A 23869-nucleotide genomic window follows, 5' to 3' on the forward strand; every position below is an offset into this window, starting at 1 on the left:
CCAGGATGGTCTCGATCTCCTGACCTCGTGATCCGCCCGTCTCGGCCTCCCAAAGTGCTGGGATTACAGGCTTGAGCCTCCGTGCCCGGCCTCATAAAATACTATTTATATTTACATGTAATGGGTTTATTAATTTCAAAATAAATATTTTTCTTAAATTAAAACAAAAAGAATACCATAACTTATCTAAAAATATATAATTAGCAACATAAAACAATGTTCACAATTAAAAATTTGCCTGTAACATGTATTCCAAAATCTGTTTTTAGTCATTATTTCATGTGAGGGCATAAACAAAATGTCGTATTCTCAAATGATACAAAGCTAAAAAAGGATTGCATATAAACTGAATGACACAATCAGAACCTGAAAATAATTATTAAAGCTTACAATTTAGCAAAACCATTTTAATTTTTTGTTTGTTTGTTTTTGAGATAAGGTCTTGCTGTTGCCCAGGTTGGAGCACAGTGGTAGGATCACAGCTCCCTGCAGCCTTGACTTCCTGGGCTCAGGTGATCCTCCTGCCTCAGCCTCCCAGGTAACTGGGACTACAGACATGAGCCATCATTCCGAGCTAATTTTTTGAATTTTTTGCAGAGATGGGGTTTTGCCATGTTGCCCAGTCTGGTCTCAAACTCCTGGCTTCAAGTGATCTACCTGCCTCAATTTCCCAAAGTGTTGGGATTATAGGTGTGAGCCACTGCTCCCGGCCACTGAATAATTTCCTTGAGTCAAATTACTGCGTAATATTCTGGACACTCACTCACAAATGCTCCAAGTTCTAATTTTGATATCGTTCTATAAAAACACTGTATTATCTAGCCACCTTTCTTCAGACTCAAATATCAAAGTTTTCTGATCTGAAATTATCAAACTCTAAAGACTTTTTCACAAGTCATCACCATTTGGTCACTTATAAAAAGCACAATGGGATAAAGTGGGTTCTACCAGCATCTTCCCTGACACAGACAGTCACCCTCACAAAGACTATGCTCTAGCTAATATGAAATATCCCAAAATAAGAAAAAGGAATCCTCCCAAAACTGATAACATGTAAAAATAAAATACGTGGCTGAGCGTAGGGGCTCACGCCTGTAATCCCAGCACTCTGGGAGGCCAAGGTGAGATCACCTGAGGTCAGCAGTTCGAGACCAGCCTGGTCAACATGGTGAAACCCCATCTCTACTAAAAATACAAAACAATTAGCTGGGCGTGGTGGTGCGCCTATAATCCCAGCTGCTCAGGAGGCTGAGGCAAGAGAATAGCTTGAACCCAGGAGGTGGAGGTTGTAGTGAGCCAAGATTGCACCACTGCACTCCAACCTGGGTGACAGAGTGGGACTCCACCTCAAAAGTAAAATAAAATAAAATAAAATACGTGACAATATTAACACAAAGGATAGGAGGGGAGTAAATGAAAGTATACTGTTTTAAGTTTCTCGTATTATACATACAACCATCTATCATTCCTTGAAGACTGTGATAAAGATGCACAGTGTAAACCCTAAAAGAACCACAAAAGATTTTTTTTTTAAAGTATAAGCCAAAAGTGGCGATAAATGTAATATGATTTTTAAAAACCCTCAATCCAAAAGGAAGCAGGAAATGAGAAAAGGAACAGGTGGGACAAACAGAAAACCAACAGCAAACTGACAGATTTAAATCCAACTGTATCAACACTGGGGCTACTGGTGTAAGGACAGACTAGAGTCCAGAAATAGACTCAGATACATCATCAAATGATTTTCCAACAAAAGTGCCAAGATAATGAGGAAGGAATTGTCTTTTCAACAAATGATGGTAGGCTGAGTGCAGTGGCTCATGCCTATAAATACCAGCACTTTGGGAGGCTGATGCAGGAGGATTGCTTGAGCTCAGGAGTCAAGACCAGCCTGGGCAATATAGTGAGACTCTGTCTCTACAAAAAAATTTTAAAACTAGCCAGGCATGGTGGTGTATCCCTGCAGTCTCAGCTACTCAGGAGGCCGAGGCAGGAGGATTGCTTGAGCCCAGGAGGTTGAGGCTGCAGTGATCCACGATTGTGCCACTGCACTGCAGCCTGGGCAACAGAGATAGAGTCTGTCTCCAAAAACAAACAAACAAAAATGGTAGTGAAACAACTGGAGAGCCAGATAGGAAAAAAAGGAATCTCAACACCTACCTCACACCAGATACAAAAAGTAAACCTAAAACTATAAAGCTTCTAGAAAAAACATAGCAGAAAGTTTATGTGATTATATCATGGGCAAGGATTTCACAGGATACAGAAAGTACTACCATTTCTTAAAAAAATTAATAAGCTTGACTTTATCAAAATCAAAACCTCTGCTGTTCAGAGACGGCATTAAGAAAACAAAAGGATAAGCTGGTAAGCTAAAGACAGATAAAATTATATATACATATGTTTGTGTGTGTGTATATAAACACATATATGTAATTTGAATACTGAATATATGAAAAAAACTCTTATATCCTAATAAGACAACCCCACAAAAAAATAGGCAAAAGATTTTACAAAACATACAAAAATAGCCAATAAGTAAATTTAAAAATCTTCAATATCTGTAGTCACCAGAGGAATGTAAATATAAACTATAGTAAGACCCCATTACACACCCAACAAGACTAAAACTAAAAAGACCAAAACCACCAAACACTGGCAAGGATATTCCACAACTGGAACTCCACACATGACTCTGGCAGCTTCTAATAATGTTAGCTATACATACATCTAACATATAATCCAGTAATTCCATGCCTAAATTGGAAAACATGGATACAAAGACTTGTATATGAATGTTCATCGCTTTACTCATAATAGCCAAAAATTAGAGAAAAAATAAATCTCCAAGTGAATGGATAAATTATGTTATACAGCTACAAAGGGATACCAAACCGCAACAACAAAGAAGGAACTACTGATACATGTATCAATATGGATTAATCTCAAAAATATCATGCTAAGGGAAAAGTAGACACAAAGTATCTATTTGAAATTCTAGACAGGCAAAGCTAATCTAAAGTAAAAAAAAAAAAAAAAAAACTTGAACACTGGTTCTGTCTTCAAGGGATGGGGACAGGACTGACAAGGAAAGAGCATGAGGGAATGACTTTTTGAGGCGATGGTTGTTCGTGCTCAATACCTTCATAAGGATTTGGGTAACAGATGCATTTGGCAAAACTTAAATGGTACACTTAAGATTTGTGCATTTCGGCCGGGCGCTGTGGCTCAAGCCTGTAATCCCAGCACTTTGGGAGGCCGAGACGGGCGGATCACGAGGTCAGGAGATCGAGACCATCCTGGCTAACACGGTGAAATCCCGTCTCTACTAAAAATACAAAAACTGGCCGGGCACGGTGGCTCAAGCCTGTAATCCCAGCACTTTGGGAGGCCGAGACGGGTGGATCACGAGGTCAGGAGATCGAGACCATCCTGAGCTACACGGTGAAACCCCGTCTCTACTAAAAAATACAAAAAACTAGCCGGGCGAGGTGGCGGGCGCCTGTAGTCCCAGCTACTCCGGAGGCTGAGGCAGGAGAATGGCGTAAACCCGGGAGGCGGAGCTTGCAGTGAGCTGAGATCCGGCCACTGCACTCCAGCCCGGGGGACAGAGCGAGACTCCGCCTCAAAAAAAAAAAAAAAAAAAAAAAGATTTGTGCATTTCACTGTATGTAGAGTTTACTTTAAAAACTGTAAACAGCCTGTAATTCCAGCACTTTGGGAGGCTGAGGCAGGTAGATCACAAAGTCAGGAGTTCAAGACCAGCCTGGCTAAGATGGTGAAACCCCATCTCTACTAAAAACACAAAAAAATTAGCTGGGCATGGTGGCAGGCGCCTGTAATCCCAGCTACTTGGGAGGCTGAGGCAGAGAACTGCTTGAACCCGGGAGGCGGAGGCTGCAGTGAACCAAGATCATGCCACTGCACTCTAGCCTGGGTGACAGAGTGAGACTCCGTCTCAAAGAAAAAAACTAAATAACTGTAAACAAATATTTGACTCTAGTTAGTGACATGAAAACTGTAGCTTTTTAGGGGTAAAATGCACTGACATCTGTAACTTTATTTTTTTTAATTTTGTAACTTTAAAATGCATAAAAAGCAACAGGTTTGGCTGATGGATGGTTGGAGGAACAGATAGATGGCTAGAAATATAAAGTAAAAAAATAGCAAATTGTTAATCATAGAATCTAGGTGGCAGGGAGATGGGCGTTCAATGTACAATTCTTTCGTCTTTTCTATGTTTGCAATTTTGCATAATAAAATGCTGAAGGGAAAACATTTGATGAGCAGAATATCAAACACAAGAGTAATACTACTACTACTTACATGAAATTCTAAAACAAAGAAAACTCATGTATGATGTCAAAAATCAGATGAGTAGTTGCCTGAGGCAGGAGATGTGGGTGGCTGATAGCAAAGCATGAAGGTACTTTCTAGAGTGATGGAATGTTTTATGTCCTGATTGGGGTGCTGACTGTATGGATACACACATTTGCCAAAATTCACCTAACTATACATAAAACGTGTGCCTCATATTGTGTATAAATTATACATCAAACATCAACTTGATTGGTTTTTAAAATAAGTTCACTATACAAAATCTAGAATACCCAGAAAAACCACAGAGAAATTAAGTCCCAATCCCATCACTGAAATAAAATCACCAATCTTTCCTTCTCTTGCCAATGACCACGCCTACTGGAGATAAAAATACACCTTATACTGGTTTCCTTAGAAGGAAATACAGAAATAGTGATGTCCTCAATTTTGGAATTCTTTACTCAGGCAACTCAAAACCCACTGATTTAAATCCCCACATCCCCATCACCACTGTGACTCATTAGCAAGTTATTAATCATTCTGTGCCTGAATTTCCTCATCTGAAAAATGAAAACATTTATCACAAAGGGTTGTTGTAAATATTAAACAAAGTAACATATGCACATGATAGCTCTTATTGTTGTTGTTTTTAAAGATGACGAGTCAGCTAGTTTTTAGAAATCATCCAGGCAAAGGAAGTCCACAGACTTCTTTCCTTTGAATTCTTCCCCCTACCCACCACCACATTTTTTTTAAGCAGGGCTTCAATCCTCTAGCTACACCTACCTCAAACTAGTCTAACTTATTCGAGTGAACCTCAAATTCCTCTTGAAGATTAAACAAAAACATTGAGTTGTTAAAGGCCAAAGCAAAGGTTGCAGTAACAAAATAAATAAAAATAAGGCCAGGTGCCGTGGCTCAAGCCTGTAATCCCAGCACTTTGGGAGGCCGAGACGGGCGGATCACGAGGTCAGGAGATCGAGACCATCCTGGCTAACATGGTGAAACCCTGTCTCTACTAAAAAATACAAAAAAACTAGCCGGGCGAGGTGGCGGCGCCTGTAGTCCCAGCTACGCGGGAGGCTGAGGCAGGAGAATGGCGTGAACCCGGGAGGCGGAGCTTGCAGTGAGCTGAGATCCGGCCACTGCACTCCAGCCTGGGCGACAGAGCGAGACTCCGTCTCAAAAAAAAAAAAAATAAATAAATAAATAAATAAATAAATAAATAAAAATAAAATCAGAAAACTAAATTAAAAAGATGACAGCTGTCCTGAGAAGGCAGAATCTAATGTTGGGAGCAAAACTGTCCAAGGAAACAATTTCTCCTTGAATGAAGTCCAACAAGTTTACTTAGATAAAATTTGTTTTTACTCCACATATATGATTTAGGTCAGTCAAAACATGCAACCTGGAGAATAGTAATGAAAGATTATGTTCTAGAGGCTGGGTGCAGCGGCTCGTGCCTGTAATCCTAGCAGTTCATGAGGGGGAGGATTGCTTGTGCCCAGCAGTTTGAGATCAGACTGGGCAACACAGGTGAAATAGGTGAGACTATCTCCACAAATAAACAAACAAACAAACTGTATGTACTAAAGAAAGAGAACATGAGTTGTAAGAGGAAAACCAGGAAGAATTATTGACACTTTAATGCCTGACAGTAAAGGCATACTGAAAGGTGGAATTTGGGAGAACACCTCTGGATAGACATCGTGCCCATAAAGTGAACTTGACGAGAAAAAAATAATTTAAACCATGTAGGAGATTATGCTTGTCCTTCTGCTCTCTAATTATATGCCTAGAATCAACACAAAATAGAAGATTAAATTTTGCTGCTCTATATTAGGTCTCACTTTCCAAGTGTCTCTCAGAATGTGAGCATCTTACTATGCTGTCAGATTCTAATCTTTGGAGCCATTTATTTTTCCCACATTATAGGCCATATACACAAACTTACTCTTTCTCTGATATTTAACAATGAAAACATGATTTGTTCCAATAGGGGAGGGAAAATGGGAAGTGCTGGACTTTCAGAGACTGCATATTTATACTGTATGTTTTAAGGGCAACTTTAGGGATTTCCAAGGTTATCTCTGACTAAATGCCATTTTTGCTTTCCTTGGATCAGTATATTCAGACAGTGAAGTGAAAATTCTTGTTGCAAGAAACAAAAAATGCCAAGATACTAAACAACTCTAGAATACTGGTTTGGGGAAACCAAGAATTCAATATCCTGTATGCTGATGTCAGCTACTTTATTTAACAAACCTTTTTTGGTTTGAATTTTTCCTATAAGTTACTGATCAAGGTGACAAAAAGATAGAAAGGTGCTACCCTTTCCTAACAAATTTCACATTCTAGATAAAAATAGTAATCCTAATCCTAATGTGAATTCTTGTACACGTTAAGTCTCATCTATGCACATTTATTTACCTGTATACTTTTTTGCAATCTTCAGACTGTTAGTTTCAGTAAACCTAAACAGCAAGTTCCTTCTGTTGGAGACAATAAAAAGAGACAACTGAGGATCAGTAAAGATAATTGGGAGAGAAAAGAAGGAATATTTTAAATTGAAGCTTGTTAAAGACAGATAACTAAAAACAAAGTCAAGACCTTAAAACTGCTAATCCAGAACTGCCATCTATGAGGGAAAAAACATGCATTCATACTGGAATAAAATAAATAAACCCAAGAGTCTGGGAAGAGGGTTTCAAAAAGATCAATTCAGCTATGGCAAGGAGGATACACACAGGATAGGTCATTCAAACTTCTTCCATCCCAAGCATCTGGAATGAGAACAAAACCTAGGAAAGTCACTCAGGCAACAGAAATTAATTTTACAGTAGCTTATTAATATTTTAGAAGATACAATAACACTGACAATACATTAGCTATCACTTATTCATTTATGGTTCTCATTCAATAAATATTTATTGAAAGCCTATAAAGAGCTAGGCACTTGTTTTAGGCACTGGCATCAGCCATGAACAGGACATAGAAAGTCTTTGCTCTCGTGGAAATTACATGCAAATGAGAGACCCAAAAAAACCAAGGTAATTTTAGAGCAAAACGCGCTATTAAGAAAACAGGTCACATGCAGTGGCTCACACCTGTAATTCCAGCACTTTGGGAGGCTGAGGCAGGCAGATCGCTTGAGCTCAGGAGTTCAAGACCAGCGTGGGCAACATAGCAAAACCCTGTCTCTACAAAAAATATTTTTTAAAAAATGAGCTGGGTCTCAAGTAGTCCCAGCTACTTGAGAAGCTGAGGTGGGAGGATGATTTGAGTCTAGGAGGTGGAGGTTGCAGTAAGTAGGGATCATGCCACTGCACTCTAGTCTGGGCAACAGAGCCAGACCCTGTCTCAAAAAACAAAAAGAAAAAGACCAGGCGTACTGGCTTACGCCTGCAATCCCAGAATTTTGGGAGGTCAAGGTGGGCAGAGGGCTTGAGCTCAGGAGTTCCAGACCAGCCTGGGCCACAAGGCAAAAGCATGTCTCTACAAAAACTTAGTTGGGTGTGGTGGTACATGCCTGTCCCAGCTACTCAGGAGGCTGAGGTGGGAGGATCGCTTGAGCCCGGGAGGCAGAGGTTGCAGTGAGCTGACATTGAGCCACTGCACTCCACCCTGGGCAACAGAGTGAGACCTTGTCTCAAAAAAAAGAAAAAAGAAAATAAAACAGGCAGTAGGATCACTTGAGGCCAGGAGTTCAAGGCTGCATTAAGCTATAATAGCACCTGTGAATAGCCACTGCAATCCAGCACTGGCAACATAATGAGACCTTATCACAAAAAGGAAAGAAAGAAAACAAAACAAATGGTAAAGGCTGACTATCAACAGGATCCTCTCTAAGAAGCTAAAAACATGAATCATAGCCACTAGTCAGTCAAGCCACACAATTCTGGAGGAAGAGTATTCCTGGGAGAGAAAAAATAGGGAAGACTATGTGACAGGAAGATGCCTAACAGGTGCAAAGAACTGAAAGAAGGGAAGGAGAAGGAAAGGGAAATGGCACACAATGAGATCAGAGGTAGTCAGGGCCTGATCAGGTAGAGCCTGTAGGGAACTTGTTGAGTTTGGTCACTCTCTTTTTTTTTTTTTTAATTAAACACACAGCTATGAGGGCTTTCACTCAGAACTTCAGTTCCCATGACTACTTTTACGTAAGATTATTACATATGTTACATACGTTACTCAACCATACTTACCATATTTACCATGGAGATTTTCAGGAACTTGGCCCTCACAGTAGAAGAATGTTCTAATAAAACATGGTAACTGCTACAAATAAGTACCAAATACTATGGGAACACAGAAGGGACAGCTATTAATTCTAAAGGAAACAACTGAAAGAAATTTAAGAGCTGAACTTTAAAAGTAAAATTTCAAGTGGAGAATAAGGATAAGGATACATCAGAGAAACGGCAGGAAGATAGTCAAGAAAACAGAATGCTGAGTTTTAACCAATACTATACAGTAGTCTCCCCTTAACCACAATTTATTGCCTATGGTTTCACTTACCTATGGTCAACATGGTCTAAAAATATTAAAGAAAAAACTCCAGAAATAAAGAGCTCATAAGCTTTAAATGCTTATGAACGCGTGCGTACACAGTGCCCAAGTCATTAACCTCACTTTGCCATTTTATCATCATTTTCCATCATCACAAGGGTGAGTATAATATTTTGAGAGAAAGAACACATTCACATCATTTTTATTGAATATAGTTGTAATTTTTTGCTATCAACGTCTTACTCTGCCCAATTTGTAAATTAAACTTTATAAAAGGTATGCATGTTGTGGTTGTAAGCATCTACTGGGGGTCTTGGACTGTATCCCTCATGGATAAGGGAGGACTACTGTATCTAGTTCTTTAAACATGATTTCATAAAAAATAAAATCCCATGATAATATAGCTTTTGTAGGTGTTCTGTAACAAATCTTATATCACATGATTTTCTTGACTTAATAAAAGTATTAAGTATTTTCTATTAAAGACCCTAGCTGTCAAAATAGACTTAGGCTTTCTAAAGCGAACCTATTCACCAAATGTGGAGAGCCCAGTTCCCTATCACTAATATAACTTTTTTCTGGTAAAATTATCATGATTATCAAAAGCAGAAGTTCACATCTTTTAACACCATGGTAAGTTATACAAGACCTTCATCTCAAATCTCCCTCCAATCCCCACTAAATTGATAGTAAAAGGAATTCTTTTTTTAAATCAACAACAAAAATAGGAACTAACAGCAGGTGAAGTAGAGATGGCAATAGAATCCTGTTACCTGACTGACAGGAAATCCAGAAAAGAAGAGAGGTAAAAAATGGCTAAGAAGTTACCCAAGGTAATATAAGTATTTCATATAACTGAAGAACATGAGCCCGATACCTCTGTTCTCAGAGACTACCATTCTCCTCACCTACTCCACGAAAGCCCCAATCGTTTCTAGGCTATTTCTCAAGCAGGTCAAGCATGCTATGGCTAGTCACACTGCCTTCAATGCTCCTCCCCCGGATAACCACGAGGCTCACTCATTCACTTCCTTTACATCTGTGTTCAAATGCTTCCTTATCCATGATACCTTCCCTGAGCACCTTACCACATTAGTAGTCAATACCAACATCAAAATTTTCGTGGAAAGGCAAAAAAATAAAAATATAAAGTTAACCCAACCCTCTAGCTTCCTTTTCCAGGTCACTTATTTCCATAATCACCATCCACAAAATTTGTTTCCTCACCAGAGCAGAGATTTTGTTTTGATCACTACTGTGTGCCCAAAAGCTTAGAACACATATTTGGCTTTCAATAAGCATTTGCGGAATTGTTGTTTAAAATAATCAAAAATTCTGACATAACTGAAAGATGGGGTGAAAGGAGAATAGCGGGCTCATCAAAAATTGATTAATTCTCTGGAGCAGCAGTTATCTTTTTTTTTTTTTTTTTTTGAGACAGAGTCCAGCTCTGCCACGCAGGCTGAAGCGGAGTGGTGCAATCTCGGCTCACTGAAATGTCTGCCTCCCAGTTCAAGCGATTGTCGTGCCTCATACTCCCTGAATAGCTGGGATTATAGGTGCCCGCCACCACACCCAGCTGTTTTGTATTTTTAGTAGAGACAGGGTTTCCCCATGTTGGCCAGGTTGGTCTCGAACTCCTGACCTCAGGTGATCCACCTGCCTCGGCCTCCCAAAGTGCCGGGATTACAGATGTGAGCCACTGCACCCGTTCCTGAGGACCTCCATAATCTTAAAAATTGGCCAGGCACTATGGATTGCTTGGGCCCAGGAGTTTGAGACCAGCCTGGAAAACATGGTGAAACCCGTCTGTACTAAAAACAGAAAAATAAGCCAAGTGTGGTGGTACATGCTTGTAGTCCCAGCTACTTCGGAGGCTTAGGTGGGAGGACTGCCTGAGTCCAGGAGGCAAAGAATGTAGTGAACTAAGATCTCACCACTGCACTCTAGCCTGGGTATGAGAGACAGACCCTGACTAAAAAAAAAAAAAGGAAACAAAAATCATTGGAAGATTTGAAAAAGCTTTTATATCTATTGATACTTACTGATATGGTCTGGATCTGTGTCCTCACCCAAATCTCAGGTCAAAGTGTAATTCCCATTGTTGGAGGTGGGGCCTGCTGGGACGTGACTGGATTATCGGGGCAGTTTCTAATGGTTCACACCATCCCCTTGGTGCTGTTCTCATTATGGACTTCTCATGAGATCTGGTCGTTTAAAATTATGTGGCACCTCCCCCTTCTCTCCTGCTCCTGCCATATAAGACACCGACTCTTGCTTTGCCCTCTACCATGAGTAAAAGCTCCCTGAGGTCTCCCCAGAAGCAGATGCTGCCACGCTTCCTATACAGCCTATGGAACCTTCAGCCAATTAAATCCCTTTTCTTTATAAATTACCCAGTTCAGGTATTTATAGAAGTGTGAGAACGAACTAATACGCTTACCCTATTAGAAAGTATAACTCATAAACGCTTTAAAATGTATTATTTTAAAACTGCAGTCATAGGCCAGATGTGGTGGCTCACACCTGTAATCCCAGCACTTGAGGAGGCTGAGGTGGGCGGATCACTTGAGGTCAGGAGTTCAAGACCAGCCTGGGCAACATAGTGAAACTCTGTCTCTACTAAAAATACAAAAATTAGCCATGTGTGGTGGTGCATGTCTGTAATCCCAGCTACTCAGGAGGCTGAGGTAGCAGAATCGCTTGAACCTGGGAGGCCGAGGTTGCAGTGAACTGAGATTGCACCACTGCACTCCAGCCTAGGTGACAGAGTGTGACTCCATCTCAAACAACAACAACAACAACAACAACAACAAAACAAACACTGCAAACCCACCATATCTAATAAAAGTAACTTTTATTAAAATATTTTCAAAAACTTAATGAGTGGTAATACTACACATTTTTTGCAAATCTCTCTAATGGCTAGCTTAACAGAAGAAAGCCGGATTGTCACATCTCCATCTGTATTCAATCTATCATGATATGCTGTTCTGGTTAAATTATAAGAAAATCCAGTTTCACACAAATATGTAGTTGAAAAAGGGAGTAGTATTTTTAATAACCTTTTCAGGTAAGTGTGGGTGTTACTCCTCTTTGATACTACCCCAATACTTTACAAAGGCGGCCTGAACTTAATTGCAATGCGGAATCTGAAACCATATCAGTGAAACCTCGTACTATCTCAGTGAAAAATCAACTGTTCGATACTGCACTTTACATAGACCTTTCACCCAGACATGACTTTGTAACATCATTGTTATCTGAAAAATATTGTTTCACCAAGTTATGTACCTCTTTCAAACATGACACATTTCATTATGTAACAGTAAAAAAAAAAAAAAATCATTTGTTAATAACACAACCAATCTCATTGCAAAGTCCTGAGAAACTGCCAAAATTACAGTGACTGATAGGAGTTTTCCACAATTCTAATTTTTGCTTGAAAGTCTGAATTTTATCTCAGCAATAAATTCTGTCATTTGTTTTTCTTGAAGTGAAAGGTTCACTTCATTTATTTTTGAGAAAATACGTAAAAATATCCAAGTTCACATAAATACAGTTTGCTTCTTTCAAGTAAAAATGTGTTCCATGAAAAAAGTGACTAGTTTGCTAATCCAGTGTATAACTAAATCAAACAAGTTCTTTTCTCAAAATAAGCATCACACTGTGGTATGCAGTGGAAGACCCTATAACAACCTTCCCAAGAACATAAGAACACACTGAGGGGAAGAACACTCACTGGAATCTTTCAGAGGGTGGAGGGTGGGAGGAGGGAGAGGATAAGGAAAAATAACTAATGGGTACTAGGCTTAATACCTGGGTGGTGAAACAATCTGTACAACAAAACCTATGACACAAGTTTACCTATGTAACAAACCTGCACTTATAGCCCTGAACTTAAAGTTAAAAAAAAACAACAACAAAACGTCCCGTTTTGTCACATGGAATATAAAAAACACATGTGCTCAAGAATCAACATCAATAAATTAACAATTTTTATTGCCTTTTTTTTTTTGTAAACAGTTTCACACTGTCACCAGGCTGGAGTGCAGTGGTGCAATCTCGGCTCACTGCAACCTCTGCCTTCTGGGTTCAAGCCACCCTCCTGCCTCAGCCTCCCAAGTAGCTGGAATTACAGGCATGTGCCACCACGCCCTGCTAATTTTGTATTCTTAGTAGAGATGGGGTTTCACCATGTTGGCCAGGATGGTCTCGATCTCTTGACCTCGTGATGTACTTGCCTTAGCCTCCCAAAGTGCTGGGATTACAGGCATGAGCCACCATGCCCAGCCCTCTTTTTTTTTTTTTTTTTTTAAACTGCAAACTGTAGTCACGACAAATATAGTGATTATTAATGCAGTTTGGCCACTGTCTTGATTTGTGTTACAGGGCCAGTAGTTTAATGCACCATTGTTTTTTGTACCATCAGCGCAAATGTCAACTGATGTTTGTATCAGTTACATAGAAAACGAGAACTTGGTATTTTTCTGAAATAGTTTCAACCTGGTAGACCTCCTGAACACTTGAAGAGCCACCTCAAGAGTCCAGAGACCACACTCTGAGAACCACTACACTGGCTGTACACATAAAATATAGGAGGAAAGAGATTTAACTTCAGAGAAAAGACTTGGGACATAGGAAGACAAGAATGGCAAAGAGCCTTGTTTTTTTTCCCTGTACATTCTCTGTACCGTATAAATTTGGTACACTTTGTATATATTACTTTTCTCTAAAAAAATTAACTTAAAAAAAGACATTTAAACTGAGATTAAAAGTAGAAATTAAGCATATTAGTAGAAATATAAGTACATAATACAAAGAAATATAAACATACTACTAAGAAATATAAAGGTATAGACTAGAAAAATAACTTTTGAGAGCTAAATGTTTCTGTTTAACCAGTACAACTAGGGGATTAGGAGAGTGGCATAGGAAACCACTATTATAAGTCTTTTGAAATTGACTTTTAAAACCGTGTACAGATATTAATTAGTTGAAAATTTAAAATATTCAAAATATTACTTTGAAAAAACACATATTAAGTTAGGTTGAGTAAGTAAATAAAGCAAATATCCATACACAGGTGAGAAGTCGGCTAAGAAATATACCAAGATGTAACAGTAACTGCCCGGGGGAAAAAAAAAAAAGAATGTACTGGTGAGTTTTCAATCACATACAGAAATTCTGTTTTATAACTTATTTATTTATTTATTTATTTATATATATAAGACACGGTCTTATATATATATAAGACACGGTCTTGCACTGTTGCCCAGGCTGGAGTACAGTGGCGTGATCTCCGCTTACTGCAACCTCCACTTCCCAGGTTCAAGCGATTCTCCTGCCCCAGCCACCTGAGTAGCTGGGATTACAGGCATGTACCACCCCACTTGGCTACTTTTTTTGTATTTTTTAGTAGAGGCGGGGTTTAACCAGGTTGGCCCGACTAATCTTCAACTCCTGGCCTCAAGTGATCCATCTGCCTCGGCCTCCCAAAGTGCTGGGATTACAGGTGTCAGCTACCACACCCAGACCAATTTTTAAAATTCATTTTAAACTTCATTGAAAAGCAACAGTTTTCTTCAGATTAGAATGTCTGATGACTTAGTTAAAAACAGTTAAAAGTATAAACTTTACTTTTTTAATAAACAGTTAAGTGGCTAAACACACACATACAATCTTTTCTTCATTTCACATGATCACAATTAAGAACGTATCAGAACATAACTCATCCTGTATTTGAAAAACAAAACAAGAAAAAAATTGCTTTATGATAATAAATTGCTGAATCTTAGGTGATTATTTCATAAAATCTTCAAAGAAATATAAACTTACTACCAAAAATCTAATTTAAATTTAGTTTCCTAGCGATTTCCTGATGCAGTAAAAAAGATGTTCTTCCTGTATATAAAATAACACAACACCAAATTGGATTGCCCACTAAAATTAACCAGGGTTCCATGGAAAATGGCTCATTCCAAGACTGACACAGGAAAGAAACAAGATGCGCTTGCAACATCTTGCTGTGCCAGAAACACAGGAAATACTTTTTTTAAGAAAAGGCTGGGCATGGAGGCTCATGCCTGTAATCCCAGCACTTTGGGAGGCCAAGGCAGGGGATCACGAGGTCAGGAGTTCAAGACCAGCCTGCCCAAGATGGTGAAACCCCATCTCTACTAAAAATACAAAAATTAGCCAGGGGTGGTGGCGGATGCCTATAATCTCAGCTACTTGGGAGGCTGAGGCAGAGAATTGCTTGAACCTGGAAGGCGGAGGTTGCAGTGAGCCAACATCGTGCCCCTGCACTCTGGCCTGGGGCAACAGAGTGAGACTCCGTCTCAAAAACAAAAAAGAGGGCATGTTAAAAAGATACAGGAGCCCACGTGGGAAGGCTCCTAATGGACAAATCTGGGACAATTTGAACATCAAAATAAAGGTAACAATGGGTTATAACCCACTGAATAAAACAGGGAACACACGATTCTATATTAATCAGATAAAAGAATGTCTCTTCCTTATAAAAGAACGTCCATTAGTGAAGAAAATGGATGAGTTACAAAATAAACCCTTTCCAACCATCAGAGTAAAGATGAGTATACGCAAGAAACATCAATGGATGCTACATGGGCCTTGGGGGATGTGGGGAGTGATGAGGAACAGGATGATCTGATGAGGAGCAGAGTATCTGCACTATCTCAAAGTTATCCCCACAGATTGCTTATTAGGTGCACTGTTCCACATTACAGGAGACTAAAGAGATATGAAAACTAAATGCATTTTGTGATCCTGAACTGGCTCCTATGAGGAAAATGCTAAAGGGATAAATGCTATTATTGGGACAATTTGACAAAACTGGAAAATGAGCTGTAGATTAATATTATCAAAGTTAAATTTCCTGAATTTGGTAACTGGTGCAGTGATAATGCAAAAGAACACAATACACAGTGAATATTTAGAAACAAATAGGCAAAATGTAATGTAATGGGCACCATGTAAGCAATTTACTTTTAAATGATTCAAAAGAGAATAAGGGGCCAGACACAGTGGCTCATGCCTATAGTCCCAGCACTTTGGGAGGCTGAAGTAGGCTGATCACCTGAGGTCAGGGATTTGAGACCAGCCTGGCCAAGATGGTGAAACCTCGTCTCTAACTAAAATACAAAAATTAGCTGGGCATGGTGGCAGGCACCTGTAATCTCAACTACGTAGGAGGCTGAGGCAGGAGAATCACTTGAACCTGGGAGACAGAGGTTACAGCGAGCCGAGATCGCACCACTGCACTCCAGCCTGGGCAAGACAGCAAGACTCCATCTCAAAAAAAAAAAAAGAGAGAGAGAGAAAATAAGAAGGCAAGTATGACAAAATTAAAAATTGCTGAATCTGAATAATGGGTATTCAGGAGTTCTCAGTACTATTTTTCAAATCTTTCTGTAAGTTTGAAATTATGTCAAAATAAAATATTTAAGTAGCCGGGCATGGTGGCTCACGACTGTAATCCCAGCACATTGGGAGGCCGAGGCGGGTGGATCACTTGAGGTCAGGAGTTCAAGATCAGCCTGGCCAACATAATGAAACCCCGTCTCTACCAAAAATATAAAATAAAAGCTGGGCGTGGTGGCGTGCACCTCTAACTCCAGCTACTTGGAAGGCTGAGTCAGGAGAATCACTTGAACCTGGGAGGTGGAGGTGACAATGAGCCAAGATGGGACCACTGCACGCCAGCCTGGGCCACAGAGTGAGGCTCTGTCCAAAAATAAAATTAATTAATTAAAGTAACAACAAATTGGGATGTCAAAAGATAATAAATAATTTATTCAAGTGCCCTATAGTACATATGAATAAGGAAAATGACTACAACACTGATTCAGACTTGACACCTAGCCATATACAGAATTTCTTAAATTTTGTATTCTGTAGAGAAGGAAAAATATTTTTTAAGAATCCAACCACATACATACTAAACTAAGATGCTAATCCTGTATGCCCTCAGGAAAATACAGAAATCTTTTCCATGTTAACACAATCCACACTGCTGAACTCTCCTTTCTACCAGCAAGCCATAAGCCCCTTACAGGCAGGTGTTAAGAGCCTGCCCTTTGTTGTAACTCAAGCACTGGCACAGTGCCTGAAATACAACACTCCTGTTTGTTGAATAAATACTGAACATTTACAAATAGAAACAAAATACTGTATTTTATCAAAATGAAAAGAAACGGGGGAGGGAAGAGACAATTAAATATGGTACTTTTACAAATTTTTTTTGAGACAGAGTCTCACTCTGTCACCCAGGTTGGAGTGCAGTGGCACAATCTCAGCTCACAGCAACCTCCACCTCCTGGGTTCAAGTGATTCTCCTATCTCAGCCTCCCAAGTAGCTGGGATTATAGGCACCCACCACCATGTCCAGCTAATTTTTGTATTTGTATTTTTATTTTCTTTATTTTTGTGTTTTTAGTAGAGACAAGGTTTCACCATGTTGGCCAGGCTGGTCTCGATCCACTCGCCTCGGCCTCCCAAAGTGCTGGGATTACAGGCATGAGCTATTTCACCTGGACACTTTTACAAATTATTTTAAAACATTTTTAAATATGATTGAACATTTTCTTTTTCTTCTTGAAATGGAATCTTACTCTGTCACCCAGACTGGAGTGCAGTGGCGCCATCTTGGCTCACTGCAACCTCTGCCTCTTGGATTCAAGTCATTCTTCCGCCTCAACCTCCCGAGTAGCTGGGATTACAAGCACCCGCCACCATGCCCACCTACTTTTTGTATTTTTTGGTAAAGACAGGGTTTCGCCATGTTGGGCAGGCTGGTCTCAAATTCCTGACCTCAGGCGAGCCACCTGTCTCAGCCTCCCAAAGTGCTAGGATTACAGGTGTGTGCACCACCATGTCCAGCTTAAATACGAATGAACATTTTCAAAAAAATATTATTTTACTGTATTTCATTTACTCATTTGACATAGGGTCTGCTGGCTTTGTCACCCAGGTTGGATGGAGTGCAGTGACACAATCTCGACTCATTGCAACCTCTGCCCCCTGGGTTCAAGCCATCCTGTCACCTCAGCCTCCCAAGTAGCTGGAGTGCAGTGGCACAATCTCAGCTCATGGCAACCTCTGCCTCCTGGGCTCAAGCCATCCTCTCACCTCAGCCTCCCCAGTAGCTGGGACTACAGGAATGTGTCATTATGCCTGTCTAATTTTTGTAATTTTTTGGTACAGACAGAATTTGATCACGTTACCCAGCCTGGTCTCGAACTCGTAGGCTCAAGCAATCCACCTTCCTGAGCCTCCCAAAGTGCTGGGATTACAGGCATGAGCCACTGGGCCCAGCCAAAAAAATATATTTTAAAATATGAACATTTTCAAACCTCACAAAAGCAGAGAACAATATTATTAATATCCATGTACCCATCACCCCAACCCAACAATTATCCAGATTGTGCCTGACCTGCTTCATCTATCTCGTCTCCCTCCACCGCTTTTTTTGGTTTTTATCTGGTATCTGTTTAAAATAACAGACATCTCTGGGCACGGTGGCTCACGCCTTTCCCAGCACTTCGGGAGGCCAAGACGGGCGAATCACCTGAGATGAGGAGTTCGAGACCAGCCTGGCTAACATGGTGAAACCCTGTTTCTACTAAAAATACAATAAGTCAGCAGGCATGGTGGCGCGCTCCTGTAATTCCAGCTCCTCGGGAGCCTGAGGCAGTAGAATTGCTTGAATCCAGGAGGTGGAGGCTGCAGTGAGCTGAAATCACGCCACTGTACTGCAGCTTGGGCAACAAGAGGGAAACTCCATCTCAAAATAAAATAAAATAAAATACCAGACATTTGCAAGCTTTCTCCCTAATTCTTCAGTCTCTATCACTAATAAAAAGTGGGCATTTTCTTACATAAACATAATGCCATTATCATCCCTAACAAAGTTACAATAACTCCTTGATATCATATAATACCCATCCATATTCAGATTTCCCCCAGTGTTTCAAAAATGACTTTCTACAATTGGTTTGAGTCAGGGTTTAAACAATACCAACATATTATATTTGGTTACTACACATAAAATAATTTTAATCTGTCTGCATCATCTGGCAGCAAATATGAAAAGCTTAACAGACAAACCAAATAATTAATTTACATTTGTAGATTCTCTAGAATCAAACCTCATCTAATGCATTTGCTGTTCTTGCTGTCTGTAGCAGTCTTCCTCCAAATCGTCACTATGGCTGATTTTTTCTAGTAATTGCAGTCACAAGTCAAATTACCACCTCTAAAAAGGCCCTCCCTAACCACTCAATCTATAGTAAAACCATTTCCATCCATGCCATATCACATGGTCCTACTTTCCTCACGGCACTTACCACTACCTGAAACCATTCTGTTTATTACGTTCCCCCACACACAACAGAATGTCAGCTCCATGAAGGCAGAGTGCCTTCACTGAAGAACAGTGACTGTGCCTAGAACATGAGACATTCAATAAATGTTATCTACATAATAATGCAGTACTGCTCTTTAAAATGTAAGCTCAGCTAAGTATTTGGAGACTTTTTTGTTGTGTTGTTTTTTTTTTTTTTTTGAGACAGAGTCTTGCTCTATCACCCAGGTTGGAGTGCAGTGGCATGATCTCAGCTCACTGAAACCTCCACCTCCCGGGTTCAAACAATTCTGCCTTAGCCTCCTGAGCAGCTGGGATTACAGGCACGTGCCACCACCATGCCCGGCTAATTTTTGTATTTTTTTTTAGTAGAGACAGGGTTTCACCACATTGGCCTGGCTGGTCTCAAATCCCCGACCTCATGATCCACCTGCCTCGGTTTCCCAAAGTGGTGGGATTACAGGCGTGAGCAAGCGCCCCCAGCCTCAGCTAAATATTTGTCTTTAAACATTTGTAATTCACTCCTCGTGTAATGACATAAATTGAGTACCTGTAGAAACCTGAGCCAGCTGTTACCAAGAATCTGTAGGATATAGGAAAGAAGCAAACAGAGGTATAAGACATCCAAATGTAATTGTGGACTTTTACTGAACAATAATTACAGGTTTCTGAAAGAAAAACAAATTATTCAGGATGATTTTTAAAAAGTTACCAGGAGTAATAAAAAATTTCATTTTTAGTACCATCTGAAAGCTATTAAAGCTTGAGTAATTAATATCTACAATGGGACAACAATAACAATAATATGTGGAACAACAATCATTGTTTGTTTGTTTGTTTTGAGAAACAGTCTCGCCCTGTTGCCCAAGCTGGAGTGCAGTGAGAGGCACGATCTCAGCTTACTGCAACCTCCGCCTCCCAGGTTTAAGCCATTCTCCTGCCTCAGCTTCCCAAGCAGCTGCAACTACAGGCACATACCACTAAGCTCGGCTAATTTTTCGTATTTTCAGTAAAGATGAGGTTTCCCCATTTTGGCCAGTGTGGTCTCGAACTCCTGACCTCAAGTGATCCACCCGCCTTGGCCTCCCAAAGTGCTGGGATTACAGGGGTCAGCCACCACACCTGGCCCACAGTTTCATCATAGGTTTTACACACACACATTTCATGAGGGAATTGATGCTTTCTGTATAGCATTTCTTTCTGGGGATTCGATTACGACGAATAAAACACTAGACATACAAACCGTTAGATTTGGGACCTAGAGAAAACCAGAGTTATCTATTCTACAATTCTCACTTAAACAGAGAGACCTGAAGCCTAAGGAGGGTTAATAATAAACTCGGAGATCTAATGTATAGCAAGCAAAGATAGATCTAAAATCTAGATCTTCTGTCTCTAGTCCTATATTATTTCATAAGATAATGTTACCCATAGAATGTTAATGTCAGGTTATAACATATTTTAACTTCTATCGTTTTTCAGATAGTCTCTTTTATTTCCTACTGAAGTCTTAGCCCAAAAGGGGAGAAAAAGGCAAAAGAAGGGCACATAAGTATGCCTCAAGTAAAGCATGATACAGAAACCCCTCTTTAAACTATAACAACAAAGTATCTAAAAATCTAAACGGTTTGATTCAATTAGTTTCTTTTATTTTTTTTATTTTAAAGTAAAATAACTAGGAGTATCTGCTAAATGACTATACCTTAGCTTTATACAAGCAAGGTGCTGTTCTCTTAAACATGAGACTAGCTCTCTCTCAATAATCTGTAGAAACGGAGTACCACAGTGAAATTCGTTAAGGTGTAACCTCTGTTGTAATGCATTTTTCACCAAAATGGAGTCACTTTGTTTATACCTTTCTTTAAAAACCAATTCTATGTCAGGTGAAATAACTAGCAAACATGTGGCCAACAGACAGCAAACAAAAGTTAAAAAGTGACAGAAGGATCTGCACATGACATAGCACTCGTGATAAACAAGGAGAGACTCACTCTTCCTACTTTTTCCTATAATATTATTTAGACCAATTTACAAACACCCTCATCAATTCTTAGAATACTATTGCGAATCTTTGGTCACAAATAAATGAGGAGGAGAGAGATGATAAAGTCATTTGTCCAAGGTTAAATGGCAAGAAAGTGTCCAAAATAAGATAAATCAAGGCTTTTAAAAATCAACTTAAAATTATTATAAAAGTAAAAGGACCTCCTTCTTATCCATCTGTTTTACCTCACAAATATAACCAGATTAGGGTGAAACAATGTGGCTTATATTGACATGAAGATTTTTACAAAAATATATACAGTAACAAACGATCAAAAGGTGTATCTTTACTGTAATAAAGCTAAGTCCAGTGTTACAGAACTTGTGTATAGTAATCTCAAAATCACATTCAAGCATTTACAAGCATCTCACACACACACACAAACAAAAATGCGAAAGGAAATGGAACCTTAGCTTATCTTTTCCCAGTTTGTTCTTTTTAGTTGAAGAGGCCCCTAAAACAAGAAAATTATAAATAAAATACCGAATGAAATAAAGTTTAGATTGTCAGGTTCAAAAGCTACAGGAACTCCTACAAAACGTAGTCTATGTAAGTTGGCATCTTACCATTCAAGAGAATTCTAAATTAATGCCGCACGTGAATCAAAAAACAGGAAAGCTTACAGCAATACAATGGAGTCACCCCACACTACACATATGAACAAATTAAATGAATACCCTATACTTCCTGGTATTTTCTGAATAATCAAAACTTACACTTGGGTTGAGAAATACCCTCTGTAAACATCTACTATAACCTATTTAAGAACTGTTGTGACAAATCTATTTCTGCTGCACTGAACAGATATTCCCACTACAGCACTGACACTGTCTCTGATAAATTATCAAAGGACAATAGTAAAAACATCCAGCTTCTTTTAAATGACCAACAAGCCAACTCCATACAAAATCGGAAGCGTCTGTATTTCAGCTGTTCCGCGGAATACGTTTCCTTGATCACAGCAGCAGCAGGCGGCTCCCTAACCGTCAGGGCTGACTTAGCGCCCTCCAACTCCCCAGGTCCGGGTTACCTTCATCACTCCATTGTCAAATCGCACTCCTACGCCTCGGTCCTCAGCCTCCATCCTGAGACTCCAGGGAGAGTCGGAAGAGGGAGAGAAATCCCCTCACCCACACTTCCTCACTGTAGGCTGTGGGTGTGTCGGTAGACGAATGACTTGCCCAAATACAAATCGTCTGCGGAGACCCAGACCCTAAATCACCACTGAGCCAGAGATAACCGACCGGTCGCCGACCCCAGCCTTCCGCGGCCGCAGCCCTTCCTCTTTCTCCCCTCCAGGCCGGCCCCTCCCCCGTTGCGCGCACGCGCGGCCTCCAATGGATCCCCTCCCCCCTGTTCCCCTCACCTTAATCATTAGCCACCCTCTTCTCTTCCAGGGTCCGGGAATCACTGACCCAGGAAGGAAGACACAAATGTAAGGCGTAAAGAGTAATGCGTCGAGAGCCAGCGATCTGCGCCTCAGACGTCGGCCTAACAGGCCCCTAGAGTCAAGAGCAGTGTCTGTCACCGCCACCAAAACTGTACGTGCGGCAGCGCCTGGACTCGGCCCAGCTCAGCCGGCGTGGGTTCAGAATGCCTGATTGGGTCCCACAAGAACTCCTTCTCTTAAGCTGCGGGCGTTTCTACGCTGCGCAGACCGAACACCCTCTCGCCGTCGCCGCCACTGCCGCTGCTCCCCTACCGCCGCCGCCGCCGCCTAACCAATTCCTCCCCTACCGAGGAGAGCACGACACTAGGGGCCTTTACGACAGTTCGGAAAGTGCCTTCACGCCTCCATTAACATCTGTTTGTTTCTGCGCTTGCTCGATTCCCGTTTCTCACCGTCCCGCCCCCTCGGTCTCGGCCCTCCCCCTTTGTACTGGTTTTATCAGTCTGTTGGCGAAACTGAAAGGTGTCGCAAAGCTCATTATTTAATTTTCTTTGGTAATTATGCGTTCAACATTTAAGCCAAATCTTGACTACATCTTGGTTCATTTTTTCGTAACTAAAACTTAACCAACTACAGAAATTACTATATTTACAGGTACACGTAAACAAAAACATCATGAGTTAGTGTCTTTCACAACAAATGATACCCATATCATATGCGCTAATTACATAAAGATCAGGGCACCTCACTGTTAATGCTTCCGGAATCAGATCAAAAGTGGTAACAGATATCTCCTGCTAACTCGGGCTGTACAATCGCATAAGCCTCCTTGTTTATTTTATAAAAGTCAGTAGATAACAAATGCGTCATTATATGCATTAGGAGGATAGAGGATGAGACTTAGAGTCCATCAGGCAGACTTCCTTTAAGAAGTCCAGTGATGCCACTTAAGAGTTGTCTGATTCATGAGATCCTTATAAATCTTAGTTTCCTCCTCTATAAATTGGGAAAACGTATTGACCTCAAAAGGTTCTTGTTAGATTAAATGAGACAGTTTATATAATGCTCTGAATATTACTCGCCACTTAAGTGTGCACTAAACTTTAATTCCCTCCCTTTGCCATCAACTCATCTTTTTCAGTACTTTTTTTTTTCACTCATATTCTTCATATCATTCAGCAAACAAATGATTTTGGCCAGGAGCGGTGGCTCATGCCTGTAA

At 40.3% G+C, this 23869-nt stretch overlaps 1 protein-coding gene across 5 annotated transcripts in view; it reads right to left on the reverse strand.

Moving 5' to 3' along the window:
• Positions 1–23016, reverse strand: part of RNF111 (ring finger protein 111) — a 114326-nt gene extending 91310 nt beyond the window's left edge. For 3 of the 5 annotated variants that reach the window (XM_011940496.1, XM_011940499.1, XM_011940498.1), the window contains exon 1: positions 22624–23016. Coding sequence is in view for 1 of the 5 variants with exons in the window: in XM_011940495.1 (XP_011795885.1) it covers positions 6931–6980 (50 nt within the window). In the remaining 4 variants the exon portion in view is untranslated. Of the gene's footprint in view, positions 1–6930; positions 7104–22287; positions 22556–22623 lie in introns of those variants that run through there. The other 2 variants (XM_011940495.1, XM_011940497.1) reach the window with 2 other exon arrangements.
• Positions 23017–23869: the final 853 nt, after the last annotated feature.

The sequence above is a fragment of the Colobus angolensis genome, unplaced genomic scaffold (assembly GCF_000951035.1).
Source record: "Colobus angolensis palliatus isolate OR3802 unplaced genomic scaffold, Cang.pa_1.0 Scaffold19, whole genome shotgun sequence".
NCBI lineage: Eukaryota > Metazoa > Chordata > Mammalia > Primates > Cercopithecidae > Colobus > Colobus angolensis.